General features: G+C 47.0%; 1 protein-coding gene and 1 pseudogene across 4 annotated transcripts in view; one reads left to right on the top strand and one right to left on the bottom strand.

Annotated features, from left to right (window-relative positions):
- Nucleotides 1–12,125, top strand: part of LOC148145062 (uncharacterized) — a 31,986-nt pseudogene that overhangs the window by 6,382 nt on the left and 13,479 nt on the right. The gene's annotated exons all lie outside the window — the stretch shown is intronic.
- LOC122557151 (endogenous retrovirus group 3 member 1 Env polyprotein-like) overlaps nucleotides 7,826–12,125 on the bottom strand; it is a 39,469-nt gene continuing 35,169 nt past the window's right edge. For all 3 annotated transcript variants that reach the window (XM_087975482.1, XM_087975483.1, XM_087975484.1), the window contains one exon: nucleotides 7,826–10,435. In XM_087975482.1, coding sequence (XP_087831608.1) covers nucleotides 8,296–10,194 — 1,899 coding nt within the window. In that variant the 5' untranslated portion in view covers nucleotides 10,195–10,435 and the 3' untranslated portion in view covers nucleotides 7,826–8,295. The remainder of the gene's footprint in view (nucleotides 10,436–12,125) is intronic.

Genomic DNA, 12,125 nt, shown 5'->3' with positions numbered 1-12,125 from the left:
TTCCTCACATACAGCACCCTCTGAATATAGGAGTTGCCCCTTAGGTTCCTCTTAAATCTCACCCTCACCCTGAACCTATAACCCATCCAGGGAAAAGATCTTTTCTATTTCCCCTATCCATGCCTCTCATGATTTTATAAACGGTTGTAGGGTCACCCTTAGCCTTTGAAAACTCAACAGAAAACAGCTCCACCCTGTTCAGCTCAAACCCTGACAACATCCTTGTCAATCTTATCTGAATCCTTTCAGGTTTCACAACATCCTTCCTCTAGCAGAGAGACCAGAACTGCACACAATACTCCAAAAGTAGCCAAACAAATGTCCTGGAGAGTGCACAACGTCACCTCCCAACTCCAATCCTCAGAGGACTGGGAAAGTTTTCAAAACTCACAAAAGACAACCGGGAAAGAATGGAGGGACAAACGGATCTTTTGCGGGTCAGCTTGGAACATCAGGGTGGGGGGAAATGGGAATGAGGGAAAGAAGCTGAATGTGCTGGAGCAAGGTGGAGGAAGAACAGAGGATGCAAAACCGGCTTGAAGCTGCAATGAGGAATATTGCATGTGCTGTACTTGTACCTGTTGCACTTACTGGTGGGAATCGGGTGCATTTTAAACATCAAAACAGAACAGCTATCTACTCCTCCCGCCTTCCCAACGTCGATCCCTCTGTCCCTCCTCACCCGGGTAACTAAGACACATACCTGAGTTTGTGGAGTCTCCTCCCTCCCTGCATTCACTCCAGTTGCTATAAGTGAATAGATTTCCCCTCCCCCCATCTCTGTCTCCCTCCCAGGATGAAGAGTTGCCCAGGCAGTGAGATTCACTCAAACGGACAGGGCCACTTCCCTGCTGTGACATCAACATATCAAGAGGTGAGTCACAGTTTGCAAAACCCCTTCCCTTCAGAGAACCCTCCGTGTGGAAGCAGGCCACTGGGCCTAAAGTCTCCATACCGACCCTCTGAAGGTTAACCCACCCACACCCATTCCCCTACACCTGTTGCTCTACATTTACCCCGTCTAACCTGCACATCCCTGGGCACTAAATAATTCAGCATGGCCAATCCACCCTAACCTGCACGTGCCTGGGCACTATGGGTAATTTGGCATAGCCAATCCCCCCGAACCTGCACATACAAATTCACCCCCATGGACGTGTGCGTGTGTTTGCACGAAAGAGAAATTAAAATCGACATCAGTATATCTCTGCCTATTTGAGAACAGGTGCCTTACTTCTGTTGTAAATATTGTTGTAAATCATAGCTGGGTGCTAATAGTTAGATGGAAGGGAGACAAAATTCCCCAAGTAGGGCACCATGAGAATCCTGGGAGAGCCCTATTTCTGGTTTACTTCTGAATGAACAAACATTAAGCATAAGCACCTATTTATTTCTAATTTTGTTTCATTTTTCTTGTTTAATTCCCTGTTATGACTACACTCTGTGCCTGGATGGTTGACAGGCTGGGAGATTGTGGGTTGGGGCATGATTACTGAAAGTTTTATTGTTCCAGAAGGGGTAATAGGGAACAGGGAGATCAACAGAGGACGGAGAAATCAGGACCTGAAATCCGAGGTGACACCAGACTACCCTGTGATCAGTGCTTTGATTAGCAGTGCCAACCCTCTATCTTTACCGAGCTTCCCATCTGACTATCCCCTTGATATTGAGGATCCAATCCTTGCCATCCTGAAGCCATGTCTCTGTAAGGAGTCTCGGATCATAATTATTCTCTTCAATGTGTTCTGTCAACTCATTCACTTTTGTTACAATGCAGCACACATTCAGACACACTGTTTTTAGTTTCAATTTTTGTGACCTTTAAAATCCAGTTTTGATTGCTGGTACATTTACTCCCCTTGTCCCTTTCTATCACTCTCTGATCATTTTTCACATCACTATACTGCTGACTGGCCTTGATTTGGATTGGCCATGCTAAATTGCCCAGAATGTCCAGGGACGTGTAGGTTAGGTGGGTTAGCCATGGGAAATGCAGGGTTACAGTTTCATAGTAAAAGAAGCAGGAGTCGGCCATTTGGCCCATCCAGCCTGCTCCACCATTCATTAAAATCATGGCTGATCTATCCATCAACTCAGCTCCTCCTCCCTGCATTGTCCCAACTACCCTTCATTCCCCTACCATTGCAAATACCCATTCAACTGTGTATTGAGTTTAGAGTCATAGCGATGTACAGCATGGAAACAGACCCTTTCGTCCAACCCATCCCATGCCGACCAGATATCCCAACCCAATCTTGTCCCACCTGCCAGCACCCAATATCTCTCCAAACCCTTCCTATTCATATACCCATCCGAATGCCTCTTAAATGTTGCAATTGCACCAGTCTCCACAACTTCCTCTGGCAGGTCATTCCATACACACACCAGCCTCTGTGTGAAAACGTTGCCCCTTTGGTCTCTTTCATATCTTTCCCTTCTCACCCTAAACCTATGCCCTCTAGTTCTGGACTCCCCCACCCCAGGGAAAAGATTTTGTCTATTTATCCTATCCTTCTGCTTTCACCGAAGAAGATTAGAGTCATACAGCATGGGAACAGCCCATTTGGTACAACTTGTCCATGCCGACCAGATATCCAAAATTAATCTTGTCCCATTTGCTAGCATTTGGCACACATCCCTCTGCATCTGGATGGGTACATGAAAAGGAAGGGTTTTGAGGAATATGGGCCACATGCTGGCAAATGGAATAGATTGATTCCAGATATATGGTTGGCATAGACGAGTTGGGCTGAAGGATCTGTTTGTGTGGTGTATGACTCCAACTGTCTTCGGTGAAAGCAGAAGTGTGGTTGTGAAGACAGGGCTTTCAGAGCAGCTTTCAAAGATGCTTTGCCCTTCCTGGGACCGGAAGAAGTTACAATGAAATCTTTCATTTGTGAGACAGCAAGCAACTAAGTGAGTACATCCGGGATTTTGGTGGAAAGTGGGAATTCATTGCACTGAGAGGATGAAGCACTACCCTATCCAGTCACTTCTGCTGGTGGCTGAGACTAGGCCCCAAGCTTTGGGGGAGTAGGTTTAGGACAGAGATGAGGAGGAGGAAGTGAGGGCTGCTGCTTTTCCCAGAGATTGGTGTATCTGCGGAACTCTCTGCCCGAGGAAGCAGGCTCCAATATGACCCGGTCCTAATTCTTCAGCTTGACGTACCCGTGACTGTAAACTTTGAAGTGCTTTGGTTAACTGCAAATATTTCCCACTTGTCCAACAATCCAGTGTCAGCTGTTTCAGTCATTGGGATGGTTTTGATTCAGCTATTAAATACATCTACTCTTATTAGACAATATTCATAACAATGTACGCGAGGTGATACTATACAAGCAAGTTGTAGATAATTTAAAAAGGCCGACCAAGCAAGGAGGTGGTTAACAAACACAGGGCATCCCTCTTCGAATATGCACCTTGTTTGTTTACAAATTAAACACGCTTCAGATCTTTTCCTAGCTGCTTTCCGAAAATCTGGGTGCCACCAGGTTTGTGAGTGTTAACAATAATGGACATCATCAACTGAAATAGGCAGCAGCAAAGAATGAACACAAACCAGTCCAGCAGGGGGCACCCATGTTTTGGTTTGAGTATTGAGGGAGTAGAGATGGAAATGTGTTGCTGGAAAAGCGCAGCAGGTCAGGCAGCATCTCGGGAACAGGAGAATCGACGTTTCGGGCATTAGCCCTTCAGTATTGAGGGAGTACCCTTTTTGAGACCCCTGTGATATCAGTACCATACCCAGGCTAATGTGCATTGAAACCAGATTATGAAGTGTTAACTTTCCTGCAAACTTCTGCCTGTGTGTGTCTCTCTGTAACATTTTCTAACTTGCTTCATATCTCAGTTTGTCAGCTTTTCTTTATTCCTTCCTTCCTTCCAAGGCTAATGAGGCACTCACATTCCAGAGCAGCCCAAGTTAGGGAGTTGAGCCTCAAATCCTGGCTGTGACACATTGCTGCTTAACCAAGTGGGCAAACTCTATATACCTCTCCATTGTTCCATTTGCAAATCGAACACTTTTCAACACAAGTTGTTTGTGTTTCTGCATGAGTCCATAACCCAGGGAAATACAACAGAGTCTTTAATAGTTGCCCAATGTGTCCTGTATGCCAAATTCATTCAAATAGGGTTTCACCTCTCGTAACCCTGGGGTAAGCAAATTCATTATTACTAACTTTGTAAAGCACAAGTGCTCTCAGCAGTATTACATCCAGACGCTAGGACCCTGTTGAGTTCTCTCACTGGTATCTTGTGGCTGAGTAGGGAGAATTGTATCAACATTTCTAACAGCACTTTTGTCCCTGGCCAGCTTTCCTCTTTATTTTGGACACAACAAAAGCAGCAATCACCCTCTATATTTCATCTCTGAAAGGATATCGGCCGGTGACCTGGCAGGACCAGGGTACCTCCTGCCTGACTCGCCAACTGTGGGGGATGGAAATAAAGCCCCATGTCAGGGAAGAATTTGTTTATCAGGAAGCAGCACAGCTGCAAGGCCAACCGTCTCCGCTGAGCCTGGGAAACACAAACTTTAGCAAGCAGGCACTAAGCTGACATTCAAAATGGTTTCTAGGCTTTAATATGTGACAAAATGGCTGACCCAAATCTAATAATTCTCCCACATCATCGCAGGGAATTAAACAAGAAAAATGAAACAAAATGAGAAATAAATAGGCGATCGTGCTTAAAGTTTGTTCATTATGAAGTAAACAGGAAATAGCAGTCTCCCAGGATTCTTATGGTGCCCTACTTGAGGAATTCTGTCCAACAAGTTTAATTGGAAGCAGTAGCTTTCGGAGTGCAGCTCCTTCATCAGGGGATTGTGGAATATAAGATTGTAAGACAGAATTTATTGCAACAGTTTATAGTGTGATGTAACTGAAATTATATATTGAAAAGGACACGGATTGTTTCAGTCTCTCATCTGTTCAAATGACCATGATAGTGTCACTTTTTTCAAATGTAAATCACAAAACCTTTTAAAATAGTTAAATCCTCAAGTGAACTTTACCAATTGGTGTCGCGTCAGCCCAGATAATGTATTGAAGGTGTGAGCTCCCCTGTGTGAGACTGTCTGTGCCACAATGGTTAAACTGACTTACAGAATCTTACATGGATTCATGCAGTTTTTGAGCAAAGTAAGACATAATTCTGCAGGTACAATTTCACCCAACAAACTTGTGCGTGTGTGTTTGTGTGTGTGTGTGGTGTGGGGGGGGGGGGGGAGAGATGTATATTTGCAGATACATTCTATGTGCATTTTTTAAAGGAAAAATCTGCAGGCAGTCAATACATGTAATAGTTTGTAAATTCGACTTTGGAAACAGAACCAGTCTGACTCAAGATTGGGATACAGGCAGACTCTGACCTCACACACCTTTAATGCATTGTCTGAGCTGAGATAAGACCATAAGACATAGGAGCGGAAGTAAGGCCATTCAGCCCATCGAGTCCACTCTGCCATTTAATCATGGCTTGAGCTTTTGCTATAAAACCTTGTTATCTTGAGAAGGTGACAACAAGATGTTCTGTGATTTACATTGTAATGAGACCTGTAACCTATTTGAAAAGGTGGAAGACTGAACAATCCAGCTTTGTTCAATATACCATTTCAGTGGCAGGACACTGGACTGTTTTGCTCTAAATTGTGTCTTAGGATCTTATCCTCCACAACCACCTGATGAAGAGGCAGCACTCCAACAGTTACTGCTTCCAAAGAAGCCTGTTGGACTCCAACCTGGAGTTGTGTGATTCTAGAATCTGGTTTCTAGTATCTGCAGTCCTTGTTTTTACCTAGATGATTTTAACCCTACAGTGAATCAGTTTGCAAGGATGCCTGCCTTGAAGAAGTTTTCCTCCTCTCTCTACAAGAACCTCAAGGAATCCCTCTCCCACTGCAACTCCCAACACGTTTCCTCTGCCCTGAAGCTCTTTGACCATGTCCTCAAACAGACTCACGACCACAGGCACGTTTGTTTCCTTGGTGCCTGCCTCTGTAACCAACTCATCCGACACAGACTCCGGACCACCTTTAAACCAGCAGAGTTCGGATCTGAACCCTGAAGGCACTCTGCGCCTCTTCCTCATGAAGGGCTTTTGCCCAAAAGGAAGATTTTCCTGCTCCTCGGATGCTGCCTGAATTGCTGAGCTTTTCCAGCACCACTCTAATCAAAAGTGGATTGGCCATGCTGAATTAGGGTGGATTGGCTATGCTAAATTACCCATAGTGCCCAGGGATGTGCAGGTTAGGGTGGATTGGCCGTGCTAAATTACCCATAGTGCCCAGGGATGTACAGGTGAGGGTGGATTGGCTGTGCTAAATTACCCATAGTGCCTAGGGATGTGCAAGTGAGGGTGGATTGGCCAAATTAAATTACCCATAGTGCCCAGGGATGTACAGGTGAGGGTGGATTGGCTGTGCTAAATTACCCAAATGCCCAGGGACGTGTAGGTTAGGGTGGATTGGCCATGCTAAATTAGGCATAATATGCAGGTAAGGTGCATGACTCAGGGATAAATGCAGGGGAATGGGTGTGGGTGGGTGACACTTGGGAGGGTCGGTGAGGCCGAGTGGCCTGCTTCCACACTGTGGGGATTCTCTGAAGGGAGCGGTGTTTTTGGAAAGTGTGTCCTCCTCCCCGTGTGCTGCAGGAACAGCGCATGCGCAGTGCGGCATTCCGCTGTTCGCCATGCCCCGCCCCCTAAGCCGTCACTTTTCCTCGCCCCGTCCCTAGTTCTTTTGTGACGTCCCAAGGCGGAAGTGGCCCTGTCAGTTTCAAAATGAATCTCCCGCCCCTTGCCGACTCTTCATCCTGGGAGGGAGGCAGAGATGGGAGGAGGGGAAATTGGTCACTTGTAGCAACTGGAGTGAATGCAGGGAGGGAGCAGCCTCCGGAAACTCAGGTATGTGTCTTAGTTACCCGGGTGAGGAGGGACTGAAGGATAGAGATTAGGAAGGGGGAGGGCTGGATATCTCCTGTTTTGATGTTTTAAAAAGCACCCGATTCCCACCAGTAACTGCAACAGGTACAAGTACAGCACATGCAATATTCCTCATTGCAGCTTCAAGCCGGTTTTGCATCCTCTGTCCTTCCTCCACCTTGCTCCAGCACATTCAGCTTCTTTCCCTCATTCCCATTTCCCCCGCCTTGATGTTCCAAGCTGATCCTCAAAAGATCGGTTTGTCCCTCCATTCTTTCCCGGTGGTGTCCATTACTCTTGTCTATTTCTTGCCTTATTCAGCCTTGTGCGTGAACAAAGTGTTCGCGTATATCCTCTTTCACCGCCAGCTGCTTCCTTGTTTGCGAAAGCAACATTTCCTCCCATTTTTCGCCGACGCTGAGCCTTCTGACCTCCTTGATAGTGTTTTTTTTTGTTTTTGCAGAAGCAGCAAACAGATGCTTATAACTGTTAGTATGAGCATGTCTAACTTAACCTACACCGCCTCCCCTCACAGCATCTTATCTGTTTGATCTGTAACATCTACCATTGTTTGCAGGCACATTTCATGTATGCACATTTTAGCTATACTAAAATGTGCATACTAACACTGCTTTAACTATATCCCACAGGGGTGACCCTACAACCTTGTATAAAATAATGTGGGGCATGGCGAGGGTAAATAGACAAGATCTTTGATCTGGGATTGCTCATAGGTTTAGGGTGAGATTTAAAAGAAACCTAAAGGGCAACTCCTATACACAGAGGGTGGTGTGTGTAAAGAATGAGCTGCCAGAGGAAGAGGTGGCTGCTGGTACAATTACAACCTTTTAAAAGTGTTAGAAACGAAAATCGCTTCTCAATAATCGCTCTAGACAAATCCAGGAAAACAAAGTTTTATTAACAAGTCTGCAGAGTTGGGTACCCTTGAGAAAAAAAAAAGGCGCGCCAGGCTAACAAAGTTTTCGATTAAATACAGTTCAAGCTCCTCCCTTCTATAGCTCTAAAGAGTCACAAGGTTCACATTCTGAACATTCATTATTTTTCCATTCTGGACCCTTATCACAAAGTCTGCAGTATATGTCTCCCTAGTTGTTTTTCTAGCCTGCAGTCTTATCAGTCAAGGACTTATTCTTCTCTCTGAGTTAGTGGTCTTATCAATCAAGGACTTGTTTTTCTACTCTGTCTCGTCCTTTATTATAGAGAAGCATGTTTTACCCTACCCCCATGGCTCTATTCCCCTTAGACTCTGAGGTCATGCACATCTTAACTATTTGTACCGAAATCGTCTCTCACAATTCCACCCTTTCTGTTTTTAAGATGTGCTTGACAAAGATAAGCGTCCTCCCATCAGGGGCCCGGGAAACCCTTGGTCTTTTGCAGCAACAGCACCTTAAGTTCCTGCGTTCCATGTTGGGGTACCGCCACTGCCTGGAGTTGGGAAATATTTTTCTGGATTAAAGATTGAACACAGGGGGTCAGGCAGGGTAAGATGAGTAGAAGCATTACGCCCCCCCCAGCCACCAGTAACGCCGTGCGCCACCAACTACCACCTAGGAGACCATCCCACCATCCGATGCCACCAAGAGGACGCCAGGATTGAACCGGCACATGGGCCAGTTTCCGAATTTTATCGGAAATCTTCAAAACCGCTTTACCATTATCGTCAATTTTCAGACAGCAGTTAGTCAGGTTAAACTTCCCGCACACGCCCCCTTCCGAGGCCAACAGATAATCCAAGGCAAGCCGGTTTTGGTATATAGCAGCCCTCATCTGATCCTGCTGCTGAGCCAGCAACTCCAGGGCCAGGGCGGTCTGATTAGTAATGACCTCTACCACTGCTTGGAGCCTGATAATTCGATTTAACATATAGATAGGAGTACGGTATCCCCATGATCCGTCCTGTGCCCACGTAGCAGGCCCGTAGTATTCAATAATCCGGGCCGGTGGCCACTCATCCCCCCAATCACCGACTTGGATATCCCTTGGCGACCTACGCAGGGAGTCAAAGAGTTTAACTCCCAAATCATCGCCTTCCTCCCGGGGTAATAGGAAGAATTCAGGTCTTATTAGACCCAGGAAGCATACTCCAGCCCATCCCATGGGCAGTTTGGAATATGCCTGATTACCGCATATCCAAAATAGGCCATCTGGAGCAGGCCCTCCCTGCCTCACAACGTCATCCCACAGTTCCTTTACCCCAGGGACGCCCTCATAAGGTCCAGGACCACTGCAATTCCAGTATTCGGATTGTTGGCCCCGTGGCAGAGTCTGGACAGGATTATTCCAGCATTGATTCCCCTGACAACCACCGCTCCACACTCTTTTCATGCCATCGGAAGGGTCAGCACTTAGCTCGTAAGAGGAGGAATCAGAACGTAACCGAATGCAATTTTGATCTCGGTTTGCAATGTACCAAGCAATATTCTCAGGCCACCATACTTGTGTGGTGGCATTCAATACACTCTGACAGGGACTAATTCCTACCTCCACGGTCCCCTTGCCTTCAACACATAACTGGCCCTCAGGGCTATTTGTCAGTCTCCACCCCTGGCTTTTCCTTTCGTTGACATGTGTCCAATTGTATTGAAGCAATTCCCATATGTCTAAGCTTTGCCTAGTCCACGGCCATTGTTCTGACATATGTGGCCCCCCACAAACCCAGCAATTGTTAACATTTAAAACAGTGGCAATCCTAGAGGTGAGATCAATAAACAGGTTTTGTGTTACATCAGGGAGCTCAATCTGCTCTTCTACCTCTTTGTATATAGACGGCACTTTAGAGACAACGACCATTCTCTGACGGTCGTTCTCTTTCTCTAACTCCCGTTCAGTGTTCTGAACTCTGGTCTCCTTGACTCTGTCAACCTGCTCTCTGAGCAACACGGAGGGTCGGCCCCACTGCCCATCTTTGTTAACACACACCCAGCGGTCATTGTTAGGGCATCCATGGACTTTGCCACCGTACCCTTTATTATACACCTGATAATAGGGTTTTCCATCCTCCCAACATTCTTGCCGTGCATTCACATCGTAACACCGATCGTTCACATGGGAGTGAGACACAAATGATCCCGAGTAGATCTGACTCCCAAGTCTCACCGTAGTCCGACATTTGTCACATCTCCCCTTGCCCTCCCCCACATACAGGAGTAAACCGATCAATATCCCCACCAATACAGTCCAGGTAGAGTTCATTGTCGCTGTCTTTTCAGCTTTACCACCAATGGCTTGTCCCCTGGCCCGCATGTCCAAGTGCTCCCTCCTTCTGGCGGAACAGGCCCCTTTATCCTCGATGCGTGGGCCCACCCTTTTTCTTTCGTCCGAACAGCAGCTTCAGTTGTTAACAGGACCAGGAACGGTCCTTCCCACTGCGGCTGGAGCTTTTCGGCCTTCCAGGTCTTTACAAGTACCCAATCTCCGGGCTCCACCTTATGTAAGAGGAAGTCGAGCGGCGGAGTTTGAGCCAGGAGACCCTTCCTCCGGAGTTCTGCAAAAGAACGGGATAAGCCCAGTAAATAGTCTCTGACAAATACATCTCCCCCTTGTAGAGTGGGACACCCATCAACCTTACTCCAATATGGTAATCCGAACAGCATCTCATAGGGGGAGACCCCGATATCCTGGCGAGGTGCTGTACGTATTCTCAATAGGGCAATGGGAAGGCACTTTGGCCATGGTAACTTAGTTTCTAACATCAGCTTAGTCAATTGGGTCTTGAGTGTGCCATTCATTCTCTCAACTCGACCCGAGCTCTGGGGATGCCAGGGTGCATGGAATTTCCATTGGATACCCAGGGCATTACAGATCAAATGGTGTAGCCTAGCAACAAAATGTGTCCCGCAGTCTGAGTCTATAGATTCCATCATGCCATATCCCGGGATTATGTTCTCGAACAATAGACGGGCCACGGTTGGTGCATCGGCTTTGGCGGTTGGGAAAGCCTCTACCCAGTGGGTGAAATGGTCTACTATTACTAGCAGATACTTCCATCTCTGTACTGGGGGTAAGTCTGTAAAGTCAATTTGGATCCTCTGGAATGGCCTAATTGCGAGGGGCTGACCACCAGCTGGCATAGAACGCATGGCTTTCTTGTTAATTCGCTGGCAAGTGGGGCATCCGACTACTTCTTGTTGGGCTAACGTGTATATCCCCCTACATACATAGTCTCTCAGGATCGTGTCACACATGGCTTGCACCCCCCAGTGGGTCTGATGGTGTAATCGGTGCAGAATACTCCGGGTGATCTGTTTGTTTAGTACTTGTCTCCCATCGGGAACCGTCCACTTCCCGTTAGTTTCTAGCCGGGCACCCAATTGATCCATTTTATCAATCTCCCCCTGGGTGAAGACGGGTTGTTTAGCGAGCCCTTCCCTCAACGGTATTAATGTTAATAATTGGACGGATTTTTCGACCGCTGCCCGCTTGTAGCGGGGGCACTCTCGCTTAAAATGTCCCTCTTCATTACAGTAGTAACATCTGAGTATCCTCCTCGTTTCCCTGTCGCGGCCTCGAGTTCCTCCACCCTTCCTTTGTTCCGGCCCCGGTCCTCTTTTCCTCTGCTCTTGCCACGACTCTCCCCTTTCCTGTTCCTGCCACGGCTCCCCCTTTTCCCTCCTTCCAGCTGTCACTTGTTGCACCGTCTGCATCATTATCTTTGTCGCCTTCTTTTGCTTCTCATCGTCCCTTCTCACAAACACCTTTTGCGCCTCCCGTAGTAGTTCACTCAGAGGTTTACTATCCCAATCATCCATTTTCTCTAACTTCTTTCGTATGTCCGGCCAGGCTTTTGACACAAACTCTACCCGTATGAGTTGCTGTCCCACTTCCGTCTCAGGGTCCACCCCAGCGAACTGCTGCAAGTTCTTCCTAATCCTGTGTAGGAAGTCTGTCGGGGTTTCTTCCGGGTTTTGATGATTCCCAAAGGCCTTGGTAAAATTGTGCCCCTTCGGGGCTGACTGCCTTATTCCTTTTATCCAATATTCCCGCATATCCCTCATGTTGCGTCTTCCTTCTTCCGTTTGCTTATCCCACTCGGGGTCGGTGAGGGGAAATTTCTGCTCCCCTCCTGCTCCTCCCTCTCTCCCAGACCAACAGCGCAGCTTGACGTATCATCTGTCGCTCCTGGCTAGAGAACAATGTTCCCATGATGGAATACATCTCATCCCACGTATAAGTAT

The sequence above is a fragment of the Chiloscyllium plagiosum genome, unplaced genomic scaffold (genome assembly GCF_037043375.1).
Source record: "Chiloscyllium plagiosum isolate Xiang-an unplaced genomic scaffold, Cpla_swu_hap1 HiC_scaffold_27, whole genome shotgun sequence".
NCBI classification, from domain to species: domain Eukaryota; kingdom Metazoa; phylum Chordata; class Chondrichthyes; order Orectolobiformes; family Hemiscylliidae; genus Chiloscyllium; species Chiloscyllium plagiosum.
The sequence above is the reverse complement of the archived record's forward strand: the minus strand, read 5'-3'. Positions and strand labels throughout refer to the sequence as shown.